Source organism: Pongo pygmaeus, chromosome 7 (genome assembly GCF_028885625.2).
Source record: "Pongo pygmaeus isolate AG05252 chromosome 7, NHGRI_mPonPyg2-v2.0_pri, whole genome shotgun sequence".
Classification (NCBI taxonomy): Eukaryota; Metazoa; Chordata; class Mammalia; order Primates; family Hominidae; genus Pongo; species Pongo pygmaeus.
Window position 1 is genome coordinate 99,223,369 of NC_072380.2, and position 17,702 is coordinate 99,241,070.

At 36.1% G+C, this 17,702-nt stretch overlaps 1 protein-coding gene across 4 annotated transcripts in view; it reads left to right on the forward strand.

The window, feature by feature from the left end:
- Positions 1 to 17,702, forward strand: part of CNBD1 (cyclic nucleotide binding domain containing 1) — a 629,195-nt gene that overhangs the window by 76,768 nt on the left and 534,725 nt on the right. For all 4 annotated transcript variants that reach the window (XM_054498740.2, XM_054498739.2, XM_054498741.2 and 1 more), the window contains exon 4: positions 2,481 to 2,639. In XM_054498740.2, coding sequence (XP_054354715.2) covers positions 2,481 to 2,639 — 159 coding nt within the window. The remainder of the gene's footprint in view (positions 1 to 2,480; positions 2,640 to 17,702) is intronic.

The following is a 17,702-nucleotide window of genomic DNA, read 5'->3' on the forward strand; positions in this document are numbered from 1 at the left end:
ATCACGGTAGAAGGTGGAGGAGGGGCAAAGTCACATCTTACATGGCAGCAGGCAAAGACAGAGCTTGTGTAGGGGAACTGTCCTTTATAAAACCATCAGATCTCATGAGCCTTACTATCGTGAGAACAGCATGGGAAAGACATGCCCCCATGATTCAGATACCTCCCAATGGGTCCCTCCCACAACACGTGGGAATTAAGGAGCTACAATTCAAGATGGGATTTGGGTGGGGACACAGCTAAACCATATCATTCTGACTCTGGCCCCTCCAAAATCTCATGTCCTCCCATTTCAAAACCAATTGTACCTTCCCAACAGTCCCCCAAAGTCTTAACTCATTTCAGCATTAACTCAAAAGTCCACAGTCCAAAGTCTCATCTGAGACAAGGCAGGGTCCTTCTGCCTATGAGACTCTGAAATCTAGGCAGAGGTTCCCAAACCTCAATTTTTGACTTCTGTGCACCTGCAGGCTCAACACCAGGTGTAAACTTGCACCCTCTGAAGCAACGGTCTGACCTCTACATTGGCCCCTTTTGGCCACGGCTGGGACACAGGGCACCAAGTCCTGAGACTGCACAAAGCAGCAAGGCTCTGGGCGAGACCCATGAAACCATTTTTTCCCCCTAGGCCTTGTGGCTTGTGATGGTGGGGGCTGCCATGAAGATCTCTGACATGGCCTGGAGACATTTTCCCCATTGTCTTGGAGAGTAACATTTGGCACCTTGTTACTTATGCAAATTTCTGCGCCAGCTTGAATTTCTCCTCAGAAAATAGGTTTTTCTTCTCTACTGCATTTTCAGGCTGCAAATTTTCTGAACTTTTATGCTCTGCTTCCCTTTTAAACATAAGTTCCAATTCCAAACCATATCTTTGTGAATACATAAAGCTCAATGCATTTAGTAGCACCCAAATCACCTCTTGAACACTTTGCAGCATAGAAATTTCTTCTGCTAGATACTCTAAATCATCTCCCTCAAGTTCAAAGTGCTACAGATCTCTAGGGCAGGTGCAAAATGCTGCCAGTCTCTGCTAAAACATAGCAAGAGTCACCTTTATTTAAGTTTCTGACAAGTTCCTTATCTCCATCTGAGACCAACTCAACCTAGTCTTTTTTGCCCATATCACTATCAGCATTTTGCTCAAAGCCATTCGACAAGTCTCTAGGAAGTTACAAAATTCCCCACATCCTCCTGTCTTCTTCTGAGCCTTCCAAACTGTTGCAAACTCTGCCTGTTACCCAGTTCCAAAGCCACTTCCACACTTTACTGGTACCAGTTTACTGTATTCATCTGTTCTTACACTGCTAATAAAGACATACCCAAAACTGGGTAATTTATAAAGGAAAGAGGTTTAATAGACTCACAGTTCCACATGGCTGGGGAGGCCTCACGATCATGTTCAAAGGCAAATGAGCAAAGTCATGTCTTACATGGGAGCAGGCAAATAGAGAACTTGTGTGGGAGAACTCTCCTTTATAAAACCATCAGATCTTGTGAGACTTACTCACTATCATGAGAACAGTCCAGGAAAGATCTGCCCCCATGATTCCATTACCTCCTACTGGGTCCCTCTTATGATACATGGGAATTATGGGAGCCACAATTCAAGATGAGATTTGGGTGGGGACACAGCCAAACTATATCACATGGTTAGTGTTAATGGGATGATGTGCATATAATGGTTAGCAGAATAGCTAGCACATTTAAGACTGCAACAAGTTATATATTAATGTGATAAATTAGTATTGCTGTTACGATTCCACATAATATCTTATATTTAATTTTTAATCTTCCTATGTGTATAATTAAAGGTCTATTATCAAGATGTAATCCAGATTCATTTCTGCAACCTGCCTTACTATTTTTTTCTTAAACACAGACAGCACTTGTTGGATTTCTTGCCTATAAGTTTTCAATGACCTTTTAATAGAAATGCTTAATTCTAGAAATATGAATGGAAAATGGTCATTTATTTGTACATCTCTTAGGGACTTAGGTGTATAACATACCATAGCACAAGAATAAGATATGGTGGCTATCTTCCAAGATGTTTATAGATTACCAGTGGTAAATAAAAGTTAAATAATATAATTTTATCCTTGGTGCTAAAAAAAAAAACACTGAAAAACAAATGTGTGAGTATAAAGGATGTTAGCCATTGACTTGAAATATTTTCCTAAACTACATAAGCCTAATATATTATGAAAGGTGTTTCAATTGCTCAGGACAGTTATAATACATGTAATCAAATTCTATACATTGAAAATATTTCATATATTCTAAGTTCTACATTTAACAGAATGACATATATAACTGCACTATGGTGATTGAAACATTCTAATGCATTTAAAAAGAATATGTTCTTAAAATGCCAAATTTTCTCAAAACAGTGCATGTATACTCCTGCAATATAGTAAAAGTCCCTGTAAATAATTTGTATGCAGTATACAACAGCATAAAATACTATATTTTCTTGTTCAGGGAACTCAATGAAGGCAAAGAGGAAAGTCAACATCAACAACCTGATGATTCTCACAATATAGCTGTCCATGTTCAGAGAGCACATGGTGGCCATATTTTCTATAGACCAAAAAGAGCCACAGAGAAATTTGAAGAATTCCTAGCTATCTTAAAGAAATTGTAAGTATTTAAAATATATTCCTTCTTCTAGTTGAGTAATTCTTTTGAATGGCTTTATTTTTTAAAGTTTATTGTTTGTGGATAAGTGTACTTTAGTTATGATACAGTACTCGTGGTTGATTCAGGAGAGATGGACATCCTGGAGACTTTTTCTATATAAATACAATGTTCATGAATTCAGTCTTCAATGGTGTATCATGGATATAATGCTAAACTTGTGACGCATTATTTTAAAATTAAACTGCAAGCAAAATATGTATTATTTACTGATATTTCAAAATTTTGTTAAAGATGTCCTTAGCTTAGGTTATCGGAAGGCTCTTCACAAACTGTCTTCCTCATCCGGGAGTCTTTAAATAAACTTACCACACATTACTTTTTTTTTTTTTTTTTTGAGCCTAAGTCTTGCTCTTTTGCCCCAGGCTGGAGTGCAATGGCACAATTTCGGCTCACTGCAACCTCTGCTTCAATGGCACAATCTCGACTCACTGCAACCTCCACCTCCCAGGTTCAAGTCATTCTCCTGCCTCAGCCTCCCAAGTAGCTGGGATTATAGGCACCTGCCACCACACCTGGCTAATTTTTGTGTTTTTAGTAGAGACGGGGTTTCACCATGTTGGCCAGGGTGGTCTCGAACTCCTGACCTCAAGTGATCTGCCTGTCTCGGCCTCCCTCGGCCTGGGATTACAGGTGTGAGCCACCGCACCCGGCCCCATTCCTTTTAATTTTCTAGAACAATTTGTGCTCTAATAGGGACACAACCACCTGGAGAAGGAGGGGTGTGGAGGAGAAGGTTAAATCTGAGTGCAGGCTGATTACCAAAGATGGTATTGGATTTGTGAATAAAATTAAATGAGTACCATGAAAATTATAGAAGAAAATCTTAACCACCTGTCATAGGGGAGTAAAATTAAACTTGTAAGCTGAAAAAATAGGAAATTCAACTAGTATATGTGGTATTGGAATTGATATTGATAACAGGAACAAAACCAAAAGTGTCAAGACTGGGAATGTTTTCAGAAAAAAATCAATAGCAGGGAATGAGTAATTAAAAATTTGACATTTATGTTCTGAAGAATGAACTTTTTCTTTGTTTAGATACAAAAATACCATTGTGGTATAACTGCCTACAGTATACAGTACAGTAACATGTTGTACAGATTTGTAGCCTAGGAGCAACAGGCTATACCAGCTGGCCTAGGTGTGTAGTAGACTACACTATCTAGGTTTGTTTAAGTGTACTCTATGATGTTTACAGAATGACAAAATCGTGTGATGACAGATTTCTCAGAATGCATCCCCGTTGTGAAGTGACACATGACTATGATTGCAAATTTGAGGAAATATGATCAGAGCTTCCAGAAAATTTGAGAATGGTCAGATTTTTATACTCAACTTATAATAACAAAAAGGAAACAATGAATACTAATCACTTTTTAGTTAAACAGGTACGAGGGAATTATAGAAGGAAATCTTAACCACCTGTCATAGAAGAGTAAAATTAAACTTGTAAGTGGAAAAAAATAGAAAATTCAACTAGGATATGCTCAGTAAATTCGTTAAAAATATTCTTTAACTGGTAGAAAATCACTAAAACACTGAAAGTGATCTAAGGTATACTATGCTACAATCACTTTAATTCCATTAAACTCTAATGTTGATTAATATTGCATTAGATTCCAAAATTTTAGTTTCCAGAAACCCATGAATCACTCTGCTGATTTCAGATTGTGCTGAGCTGTAAGAGTTTTAATGGCAGTGGTAATTCCTGTCTTTTTTACTATAATGAGATAGCAGTTTCCAGATAACAAAGTTTCTGATCTGAGATGTGGGAGGTCAGTAACAGGGACTTCCAAGCAGCTATGATTCTGCACTGCAATGTCAAAATACCAGGAGGTAAATCTAGGTCAATGTCAGGATGGAAACTACAAATGGGTAAGAAGCCTAGTACCTTCTTAACAGTGGACTACCGTGAAAAGCAGGAGCCATGGTAGAAGGCTATCCAAGCACAGTGAATAATAGACAAGTTACTTTGCTACATTCTTTTGTGGACCTCCATGGATGCTATTTAATGACCTGTTTCCAAACACCCAGGACAATAGATGTTGGGTCAGTGTCAGTTCCCAGAACCCACTTCCTCACTCATGTGTGAGAAAATGGATGAGTATAGAAGATGAGCCACTTTCAGTGGCTCAGAATTGAGCAGCCAGGACTTTGACATGGCAAAACTCACTTCTGTCAATGGGTGGGCTGTGACAGCTACCAAATTACAGTAGGAGAGTAAGTGAGAAGGAAATTCATTTTTATGAGATGTTTAATATTAACAGAAAGCCTTAAGCTGTCTATAAAAAATTTGTGATTTAATCCTCACATCAATGCTTTGAGGTAGCTATGACAAGCTGTTAATAGTAAGTAAAAGATCAATGTATGCACTAAATCCACAATCTATGTTTGCTCTATAGCACATGCCTTTTCTCTCCTCTTCTCCTTGGTACACTAATGTATTAGCTTCTTATTGTTCTGTAATTAATTAACATAAACTTAGTGGCTTACAACAACATGATTTAGTATCTCTCAGGGTGAGGTTTAGCTGGTCCTCTGCTCAGTGTCTCACAGATCATCAGAGTGTCCACCGGCCTGTGACCATTTCTGGAGCATGGGATCCTCTTCCAGGCTCAAATGGTTGTTGTCAGGATTCAGTTCCTTGTGGTTGTAGGACTGACATCCCCACTTTCATGATGGCTTTCAGCAGGGGGCCCCTCTTTCTACTAGAGACTCCCTAGATCCTTGCCATGTGGCACTTTCTCAAGCTCTCTTACAACACAAAAGCTTAAATTTTCAAAGCTAGCAAGGGAGAGTCTGTTTCTCTCTCTGTTATTCTGCCTAGGTGAAGTGTGATATAACCTAATCAAGAGCCTATATATCCCATCGCTTTTGCAGTACTCCCAAATCATAGATTCTGCCCCCACTCCCAACATTTAAGGAAAGGGGATTGGGTGTTCCCTTAGTCACATTTAGTAACATCATCAATCTATTTGTGACTCTGTAATTGCATTCGCAATGGGGTTGTATGCTTTATAAACACAACACTAAAGTAATTCAATTAAAATCTATTTATTGATGGATAAGTTGTCAGGTCTGTGGCCTTTTGTTTATCTCTGACTAATTAAACCATGATCAGATTGATGGGCTGTTTAAGTGATGTTATCTAATGAAATTTTGACAATGTTACCTTCTATACTTTAAAACTTTTCACTTTGTCATCCTGACTAAAATTTAAAAAAAAACAACAAAACATTTTGAGTCACAGTAGCTTTTTAAATAAATGCAGTCTGGGCGCGGTGGCTCACACCTGTAATCCCAGCACTTTGGGAGCCAAGGAGGGTGGATCATGAAGTCAAGAGATGGAAACCATCCTGGCCAACCTGGTGAAACTCCATCTCTATTAAAAATACAAAAATTAGCTGGATGTGGTGGCATGTGCCTGTAGTCCCAGCTACTCGGGAGGCTGAGGCAAGAGAATTGCTTGAACCTGGGAGGCAAGCCGAGATTGGGCCACTGCACTCCAGCCTGGTGACAGAGCAAGACTCCATCTCAAAAAAAAAAAAAAAAAAAGAAATGCAAAGATATCTGATAAGATTAAGATACTATTAATTATTGATAACTTGGTGTGGTACAGCTTAATCATGTTAATTACATCTTAACTTCCAGTTCATGTCAGCAGCTCTGAGTAAATACTGATAGATGGGAAAAATAATAAATAATTTTGAAACATTAAAATCATTGGGAGAGGCATTAAAATAATGGGGGTGGTGCCGCCATAAAGGAGAGATTTGAGCAACCAGAGAGATTACTGAACAGACAGTGGGAGGGAGAGAGGAGCCAGAGTGAGAAAAAGAGAGTTGGGAGGCCCCTTTTTAAAATTTTGTTTTTTAAGGCATATCAGATTAAATATAAGCTTATCATGTGTATTAGTTAGGATTTTGGATCATAAGCAACAGAAACTGACTCTAGTTCATTAAAACAATCACAACAAACAAAAAGGGAAGGGGGGACTGATGGAAGAATATCAGGTAGCTCTCAGAACAGAAGAACAACTAGATGCTGGAGATACGAATTCTAAGGCAACTCTGGAAGTCTCTTCAAGGTACAACACTGGAATCAATCAGTTATAACTACTTGCGTTTGGGAGTTACTAGGCTTACAGCTTAATTTCAGGGATAGGGAGTCAGATTGTTTTAGTTTATTTTTGTACCCATCCTTGAATAAATGCTGAGGGAGAAGTGCCCTTTGACAGGCAATTTTACTGAGTTTACATGCAATTGGCAAAGGGGCAGCATTTCGAAGGAGAAAGTATTTCAGAAGAAGGGGGAAATGATAATAAGTAAAGAATATTAAAATCTAGGAACTGAAACATGACTTAGAATTTTAGTTTCTAAGTAATTTTGACTCGTTTTATTTTTCATCCATTAATTAATGAATCCAACATACACTTTTGAACTCCTCTATGTTTCTGTCAGTATTCCTGGTATTGGGACTGTGGGAACACACAATATCTTTGCCCTCATGGAGCTTACATTCTAATGTAAGAGATACTAAACCCATATGTATTCTGTCAGTTAGTGATAAGTGCTAGGAAGAAAAGCTAATGCAGAATAAGGGGATAGAGAATGATGGAAATGATCAGAGAAGTCAGATTTTATGAAACAGGAGAAAGAGAAGAGAGAGAGAGAGACAATTAAATACCTTGAAGAAGTGCATTCTAGGAAAACAAAACACAAGTGCAAGAGCCCAGGTATTGCAACATGGTCTGCAAATAGAAAAACAAATTACAAAAAATAAAAACCATAATAATTGGCAAGAAAGTCATTATTGTTAAAGTGCATGAGTCAAATGGGAGACCTGGTGGAAATAGTGCTTCAGAGGTAGTCAGGGACCAGATTATCATTTAGGGTCTCATAGTCCAGGAAGGGATTTTAACCTTGGTGTGACTGGCATGTTATAATTTACATGGCAAAAGGTCATGTGTGGGTGCCAAAAGGAGTTTCAGGGTGACCTGTTAGAGTGCTGTGAAATTTGTCTAGGTGCAAGATGACAGTGGCCCATATTCTGTGTTAGGGATTTAGATTTGACATGAAGAATTTGATTTTCTCTCTCCTTTTAAGACATGAGTAGGGTTGAATAGATAGTCCTTGAAGCAAATCAGGTTCATTGCTCAATTTGACGACTAACATGATGGAGAATCCTGGGCAAATCATCTGATGCTCTCACATGTTGGTAATTGATTGCAGTGCCTATAACAACACTGGCTTTTAAAATGCAATTATAAAATACTATGGTAAAAATAATTGGTTTCTTTATAAATGACTAATTTCTGGGGGAAAAAAGTTATGTTTGTATGTATTTGTGGGAGCTGTGGAAAGGGTAGGAGAAGAGAGGGACTTATAAATGAGCTGTGAAATGCAGATTAAGATCCTCTGAGAAAACTTGGCCCGATTGTTTTTTCTTCTACTTTCTCCAATTAACGATGTTTCCTTTGAGGGAATGAGGCATCTGAAGATCATTATGTTTCAGTAGAGCAGTGATGCAAAGCCACTTCTCAGGAATGACTCAGAAGAATTGCTCCCTGGAAGAACATCAGAGTTTTTGCCTTTTAGATTCAGGCTGTTTAAAATCCAGATGCAATATGGTTCTTACGCTGCCGTCCTCTGGTGAAATGGCACATAAGATGAGGAATTGCAGTCTCAAACTATATTTAAGGGCTGCATGCTGATCAAAGAAAAACACTTTGTGGGGCTATTAATTTGTGAAAAATACAGTATTTTGGAGGAAAACTGCACTGCAATGGAGTGGAAGGGGGGTTCACATCTAGAAAAGAAAGTTTCCATTTGAAGTTAAAAGGGAACATAGGTTAATAAAGAACAGTGTGGATACTGAAAGTAATTTAGATTTCTGACACAAATGGTGATCATTTATGACAGAAGAATGGGAAATAAAGGAAGAGAATTATTTGTGTTAAAATGAGTTAGCAAAGGACAGAAATTAAAAACTCATTGACAGTAGATTGGTATTCTAAAAGCGTGTCATGCTGAATCTTGTTCTGTCTGTGGCAGCTAGATTGAAAGTTACATTTGGGATGTACATGTTGCAAAATGCCTGGCCTGCAGAGTCAGAAAGAACTGTGTTCTCAACTGGACTCCTCTAATCATTAGTTGTATGATGTTGGGCAAATTTCTACCCCCAAAAATTTTATTCACAAAGTTAGAATGTAAAGCCCCAAACATATTACTTGGTCCATTTTAGGCCCTGTGTGAATGTCCATCTTCCCTCTCCCAAAGAATGTTACATACTGTGATTGCTTTTCAACAAAAGACTTTGCTATGTTGTTGCCATAGTTGAATTATATAAAGGGGTTCCTGGTGTCTTCGAATAATAATGTATTTCATTTTTAATTTATTCAAGAAAGAATATTCAAATTTCTCCTACAACTTATGAATAAATAACAGCTATTACTTCTTTATCATATATTTGCATTAGTTAACAAAGTTGCCTGGAAATTTTTCATACGGTAGGTTAAGAAACTACTATTTGATCGTATATTAACTAGTATTCAAAAACAATTGTATCTTGATACCTTTATTCTATTGCTTAGACATAAGCAAACATCTATTATAATATTTCTTATAAAAATTATTTTTTCACTGTATAGATGTATTATTTCAGCATAGATGTGACTATTAAAGCTGAGGCTTCTTGTTTTCGGTGACATAGTTTTGCCTTTTTATTTTTCCATAGAAATGCCTTAGTAAGTATTTAGTGTAAGTTCTTTCTTATTAATATTAGGTTTATAAGTGTAACAGAACGTACTTGTCATGCAGTGAGACATGAGAATCTTATGACTCTATTGGGAATTTTTATCATGTGTTGTATTACAGATTAATAACACAATGGAACACAAAGTCTTTTAAGAATATTTCTTGTAACAATTATCTGTTGAACTGTCACAAAAATCCATGATTTCATTAAAAGATTTAATGTCTGACTATACAAAAATATTACTTGCCTTCCTCATGCAGTTATTCTTATAGACTATTAAAGTCATCTTGAATGGTAGTCCTACATTTATCAAAATGACTTAGTTTCACATACATGCAATTGTGTTTTATATGTATGAGCAGAATGCTTTTGTACTTGAGGATTTACCTCATGATATGAAGAACCATTTTAGAGAAACATAGATAATTAAGTCCAGGCTCTAGTCATACAATATCTAGAAAATTTTGGCAAGATTTGGTTGTTTCTAGTAGAGTGTGGGTCTGCACAGTCGCTGTTCTCAGTCAAACTCTGGGTCTATCTGCAGAGAAGTAATAAACAACTTGGCAGTCTTTAAAAACCTGGAACATAATTCATTATTTGTCTCTCCTCTTTCATCCCCTGAACATTTAGTCTAAGAAAATGGTGGTTTAGTTGGTTTAATATTCAAAGGTGATATTATAATAGGCTTGGTTTGGCTAAAGAGATGAAAATGTGGTCAGATGTCCTTAGTACATTTGTAGTATCCATTTGTGGTTCTAAGGAGATGTGTGTGTGACTATCTATTTGATGGCTTACATAAAATTTGGTTTCCAAATGAGCCACTAAATTGAGCTCGTTGTACAGCAAGGTCCATCAGTGTATGGTTAAATGTTCTTTCTTCTTCATTAGATATTTGTCAACTAGACTGATGTGAAATCTATGTTGGACAAAAATTCTTCCCTGGAGCATTCATGCTTAATTTCATTTTTTTGTAAACTGATAATTATTACCATATTCTTGTTAAAAATTTCCAAACACTACTTTTCACTTTTTATTTTTTTATTTTTGTGGGTACATAGTAGATGTATATATTTATGGGGCACATGAGATGTTTTGATACCGGCATACAATGAATAATAATGACATCATGGAGAATGGGGTGTTCGTGCCCTCAGGCATTTATCCTTTGTGTTACAAACATTCCAATTATACCCTTTTAGTTATTTTTAAATGTACAATTAAATTATTGACTATAGTCATCCTGTTGTGCTATCAAATAGTGGGTCTTATTTATTCTATTTTTTTGGTATCTTTTAGCCATCCCTACCTCCTCCCAACCACCCTGCTACCCTTCCCAGCCTCTGGTAGCCATACTTCTACGCTCTATGTTCATGAGTTCAATTGTTTTGATTTTTATATCCCACAAATAAGTGAGACCATGTGATGTTTGTCTTTCTGTGTCTGGCTTATTTCATTTAATATAATGACCTCCAGTTCCATCCATGTTGTTGCAAATAACAGGATCTCATTATTACATATGGCTGAATGGTACTCCATTGTGTATATGTACCACATTTTCTTTATCCATTCTTCTGTTGATGGACACTTAGGCTGCTTCCAAATCTTGGCTACTGTGAACAGTGCTACAATAAATGTGGGAATTGAGATATCTCTTCAATATAGTGATTTCCTTTCTTTGGGGTATATACACAGCAGTGGGATTGCTGGATCATATACCTCGAATTTTAGTTTTTTGAGGAACCTCAATACTGTTATTCACAGTTCTTGTACTAATTTAGATTCCCACCAACAGTATACAAGGGTTCCCTTTTCTCCACATCCTCACCAGCATTTGTTATTGCCTGTCTTTTGGATATAAACCATTTAAACTAAGGTGAGATGACACCTCATTGTAGTTTTGATTTGCATTTCTCTGATGTTGAGCATCTTTTCATATGCCTATTTGCCATTTGTATGTCATTTTTTTGAGAAACACCTATTCATATCTTTTGCCCAATTTTAAATCAGATTATTAAATTCTTTCTTATAGAGTTTTTTGAGCTTCTTATCTATTCTGGTTATTAATCCCTTGTCAGAGGCGTAGTTTGCAAATATTTTCCCCCATTCTGTTGATTGTCTCTTCACTTTGTTGATTGTTTCCCTCACTGTGCATAAACTTTACAACTTGATGTGATCTCATTTGTCCATTTTTGCTTTGGTTGCCTGTGCTTGCGGGTTATTACTCCAGAAAATTTTTGCCCAAACCAGCGTCCTGGAGAAGTTTTCTAATGTTTCATAGTAGTTTCATAGTTTATGTTCTTAGATGTAAGACTTTAATCCATTTTGATTTGATTTTTGTATATGGGGAGAAATAGGGGTCTAGTTGTTCTGCAGGTGAATATCCAGTTTTCCCAGCACATTTAGTTTAAGAGATTGTCCTTTCCTCAGTGTATTTCTTGGTACCGTTGTCAAAAATGGGCTCACTGTATATATATGGATTTATTTGTGGGTTCTCTATTCTGTTTCTTTGGTCTATGTTTCTGTTTTTATGCCAGTAACATGCCATTTTGGTTACTATAGCACTGTAGTATAATTTAAAGTCAAGTAATGTGATTCTTCTGGTTTTGTTCTTTTTGCTTAGGATAACTTTGGCTATGCTGGATCTTTTGTGGTTCCATATAAATTTTAGGATTATTTTTTCTCTTTCTGTGAAGAATGCCATTGTTATTTTGATAGAGATTGCATTGAATCTGTAGATTGCTTTGGGTAGTAACGACATCTTAACAATATTGATTCTGCTAATACATGAACATGGAATATCTTTCCATTTTTGGTGTCCTCTTCAATTTCTTTCATCAGTGTTATATAGTTTTCTTTATAGATATATTTCACATATTAGTTAATTCCTAGGCATTTAACTGTATTTGTGGCTATTGTAAATGGGATTACTTTTTTGATTTGTTTTTCAAATTGTTGATTTTTGTATTTTGATTTTGTATCCTGCAGTTTTACTGAATTTGTTTATCGGTTCTAATCATTTTAGGGGGGAGTCTTTAGGTTTTTCCAAATATAAGATCATATTGTCTACAAATAAAAATAATTTGACTTTTTCCTTTGCAAGTTAGATGCCCTTTATTTTTTTTTCTTTTGTGTGATTGCTCTTGCTAGGACTTCCAGTACTATGTTGAGTAACAGCGGTGAAAGTGGAGATCTTTGTCATGTTCCAGATCTTAGAGAAAAAGCTTCACTTTTTATCCCATTCAGTATGATACCAGCATGGGTCTGTCATATTGTCATATATAGCTTATATTATGTTGAGATGTGTTCCTTTTATACCCAGTTTTTTGAGGGTTTTTATTATGAAGAGATGTTATACTTTATCAAATGCTTTTTTTTTTTTTTTTTTTTTTTTTTTGAGATGGAGTCTCGCTCTGTCCCCCAGGCTGGAGTGCAGTGGTGTGATCTCAGCTCACTGCAACCTCTGCCTCCCGGGTTTAAGCAATTCTCTGCCTCAGCTTCCCGAGTAGCTGGGATTACAGGTGCGTGCCACCACGCCTGGCTAATTTTTGTATTTTTAGTAGAGACGGGGTTTCACCATTTGGCCAGGCTGGTCTTGAACTCCTGACCTCATGATCCACCTGCCTCGGCCTCCCAAAGTGCTGGAATTACAGGCATGAGCCACTGTGCCCAGCCTATCAACTGCTTTTTAGGTATCAATTAAAACAATTACATGGTTTTTGCCCTTCATTCTGTTGATTTGATGTATCACATTGATTGATTTGCATATGTTGAACTATCCTTACATCCCTGGGATAAGTCTAGCTTGGTCATGATGAATGATATTTTTAATGCATTGTTGTGTTTAGTTTGCTAGTATTTTGTTGAGGATTTTTACAGCAATATTCATTAGAGATGTTGGCCTGTAGTTTTCTTTTTTTAATGTGTCTTTGTCTGGTTTTGGTATCAGAGTAATACTGGCTTTGAGAATGAGTTTGGAAGTATGCCATTGTCCCCTGTTTTTCAGGATAGTTTGAGTAGGATTAGTACTAGTGCTTCTTTAAATGTTTGATATAATTCAGCAGTGAAGTTGAGTCCTGGGCTTTTCTTTACTGGGAGACTTTTTATTACAGGTTTGATCTTTTAACTTATTATTGATCTGTTCAGTTTTTGGATTTCTCCCTGTTTCAATCTTAGTAAGTTTTATGTGTCTAGGAGTGTTCATTTCTCCTAGATTTTCCAATGTGTTTTATGTGTTCATTTATTCTGTGTTCATATATTCTATATATTCCAAAGGATCATAGTGACTACTAATGATCCTTTGAATTTCTGCAGTATCAGATGCAATATTCCCTTTTTCATCCCTGATTAAACATTACTTTTCTACTGTTTGCTTTTTGATATCACAAATTTAATAACTTTACAGTAAATTCTTGTTTTTAAGTTTTCAGCACTTAGGATTCTTATTTGAAAGCAACAGAAGCTGATTCTTAAGCTAAAAGAGAAATTATTAAATTTCTAGTTATTTACAATGATTTTCTTAAAATAGATTTAATATCAGGTAAAAGTATAGATAATCTAACTATTCCTGATCTTTTTAGCTACATTCAGTTTTGGCAAGAATATAATAGATAGGCTGGGCACAGTGGCTCATGCCTGTAATCTCAGCATTTTGGGAGGCCGAGGCAGGTGGATCACCTGAGGTTAGGAGTTTAAGACCAGCCCGGCCCACGTGGTGAAACTCCATCTCTACTACAAGTAGCTGGGTGTGGTGGTGGGCACCTGTAATCCCAGCTATTCAGGAGGCTGAGGCAGGATAATCACTTGAACCTGGGAGGCGGAGGTTTCAGTGAGATGAGATCATGCCACTGCACTCCAGCCTGGGTGACAGAGCGAGGCTACGTCTCAAAAAAAAAAAAAAAAAAAAAGATATTGCCCCTACCAGTAAATATTAGCTTTTAAATTATTTCTAATTTTATAGAACAACAAAAGACATCTTGTTTAATTTACAGTTATTTTAATTTGCCTTTGTTTCCTTGTTAAGCTAAATTTTCTTTAATCACTTATTAGCTATTTGTATTTATTCATGTTGGTGTTGTGAAAAGAAAAAAAAACCTTGGGATTCCCAAATCACTAAGCCAAAGGGAAAAATCAAGCTAGGAAGTGCTTAGGGCAAACCTGCCCCACTGTATTCCTAAAAAAGATAGCTACTAAGATTAAAAAGCTGCATACCTCCCTCACAATTGGTCCACAAGGAAATTCCTTGCAGACAAAGGACAAATAGAACTCAGGAGAAACCCTTTGCTCACTGAGATAAATGCATATCTAATTGCTTCCTTTGGAAAGGAATCAGAAATTCAAAATAATATAACCATTTGTCTTCCATCTACCTATGACCTGGAAGCCCCCTCCCCACTTTGAGTTGTGCTACTTTTCTGCACCAAACCAATGTCCATTTTAACACATATTGATTGATGTCTCATATCTCCCTATAACATATAAAACCAAGCTGTTTCCTGACCACCTTGGGCACATCTTGTCAAGACTTCCTGAGGCTGTGCCACAGGTACATCCTTAACCTTGGCAAAATAAACTTTCTAAATTGACTGAGACCTGTCTCAGATATTTCGGGTTCACAGTGTGAATTATCTGATAGTGGATTTTGCCTATATTTTCTACTGTGCTTTAATTATGTACTGCTGATATACAGAGCTATCTATATTTTATATAGATATTTTACAGTATAGACATAGTACCATTTATGGAATAGAGAATAAAATTTTTCAGAAAAATATTTTACCTAATATATTTATCCAATATATATTTGCTGGTCATGTGAAAATTTAACAAATATCAAATGAAAAAGAAAGAATATATGTTTGTGTGTACCTATATATCATATATAGCATATGTTATTAAATATATAAGCATTTTTATTACAGTATAATTTATATATAATAAAAATGTATATTTAAAACTGTACAATTTGATAACTTTTGATACATGTATAAAGGTGTGATATAAACCAATTAGTGATATAAATTGTGCGATATGATAACTTTTGACACATGTATAAAGCTGTGATATAAACCATCACTACAATTTTGATAATGAACATATTCAAATTGCTCCCAAGAGTTTCCTTGCAACTTTTGTCATTCTTTCCTCTTGTGTGTCCTTGTGCCCACCCTCTGTTCCAAGCAACCACTTATCTGCTTTCTGTCAGTAACCTTTATTTTACATTTTGGGAGGGAATTAAATAGCATTAATTCATACATGGAATTAAATAGTATTATTATTTTTTAGTCTAGCGTTTTTCACTCGGCATAATTATTTGGACCTTGATCCATGTTGTGTTGCATAACAATAGTTATTCCTTTTTCTTTCTGAATAGCAATCCACTGTATGAATATGCCATAGTTTATCTAAGTATATGTTGATGAACATTTGTGGCTATTATGAATGAAGCTGCCATGAACATTTATTTATAAGTCTTAGTGTGAGCATGTGCCTTCATCTCTCTTGAGTAAATACTTAGAAAAGAAACAACTTAATAATTGGGTAGGAAAAACTTAATCATATGTTAAACTTCTTAAGCAACTGCCAAACTGTTTTTCAAAATGGTTGTATCATTTGGTATAGATAATAATTGTCTATGAATGTCAAAATGTCCTATGGTAGTCACAGTGAAAAACACAATTGACAAAGAAATTTGGTCACCTCTGTGATTTACAACAACCTAACACAATAACCCTAATTATGATTGATAACACAATCTCAGACCTCAGAACTCTAGAAATCCCATACAATTTTGGAACACATTTTAACATTTTTCACTAAAATATGGCCTGAAGATCAAACACCACCTTACTCCAACAATCCTATGCAGGCCGAGCATGGTAGCTCATGCCTGTAATCCCAGCACTTTGGGAGGCCAAGGTGGGTGGATCGCTTGAGATCAGGAGTTCAAGGCTAGCCTGGCCAACATAGTGAGAACCCTGTCTCTACAACAATACAAAAATTAGCCAGGCATGATGGTGGGTGCCTGTAATCCCAGCTACTCAGGAGGCTGAGGTGGAAAAATCACTTGAACCCAGGAGGTGGAGGTTGCAGTGAGCCAAGATCATGCTACTGCACTCCAGTCTAGGTGACAGAGCGAGACTCTGTCTCAAAAAAAAAAAAAAAAAAAAAAATCCTATGTAACTAAACATGTTAAATAATCCTGTTTATCACTCCTTTGGACACTCCAGGGGCTCTCTTTAGCATTGAAATGCTAGGGATTAGGAAAGACAATTTTGAAGCTTTATAGGCTTAACACACTTAATAGAATTTCAGGTTATTATAAGTAATCCATGACTCAAAGTAAAAAACTTTATTCACTAAGAGGGAAGACTTAGTCTTCCAAATAATTGTCTCTTGTCCTTCCCTTCTTTTGTCAGTATTTTATTCACAAAGCAAACAAAAATCTTTCATTGCATGAAAATCTTGATAAAGAGAAAGCAACATTTCACCCTTGCATTAGTCTATTAATGTCAACCCCAATTCTTTAAAAAATAAAACCTTACAGACAAATCCATTTAATCTTAGTCAGTTTGACCATGAGCTGAGATTCTTATAAATCTTTTATAACACTTCATAAATTTTTGTTAAAGAGCATATTAGTTCCTAAGGAAAACCTTGTTGTGTTTTTATTTTAATGTTCAATTTACAGAAAAACCAAATAATACTCTTTTGAATTTAGTCAATATGTTCACACACAGTTTTTCTCTTTAAAAGATCAATTTTTACAAACCTTGCATAACTTGTTTTAGCCATTAGCTTTATCTTATCTAATTTAAAACAGTCCTTTAATCCTCTGAACCAGATGAAAATTTATATTCCATGTGTTCTTATATTCTTTTACTAAAGACATATTTTACTCTCCTTACACACTTTGTATGTAAATCCATTTTCAGTAGACTCCACTACATGTTATAATGGTAGCTCTTAGCAATTTTTAATTTTGAAATACGTGGTAAGTTATTTTAGTTACATACTTAGATGCAGATAAGGCCTGACTATTTCCAGCATAGCTAGGAGCATGGCATATGTCCCCAGGCCTTACCAAACTATAAAGCAGGAAAGTTGAACAATTTCCTTTTTTTACTTTAATTATACTTTAAGTTCTAGGGTACATGTGCACAACGTGCAGGTTCGTTACATATGTATATATGTGCCATGTTGGTGTGCTGCACCCATTAACTTGTCATTTACATTAGGTATATCTCCTAA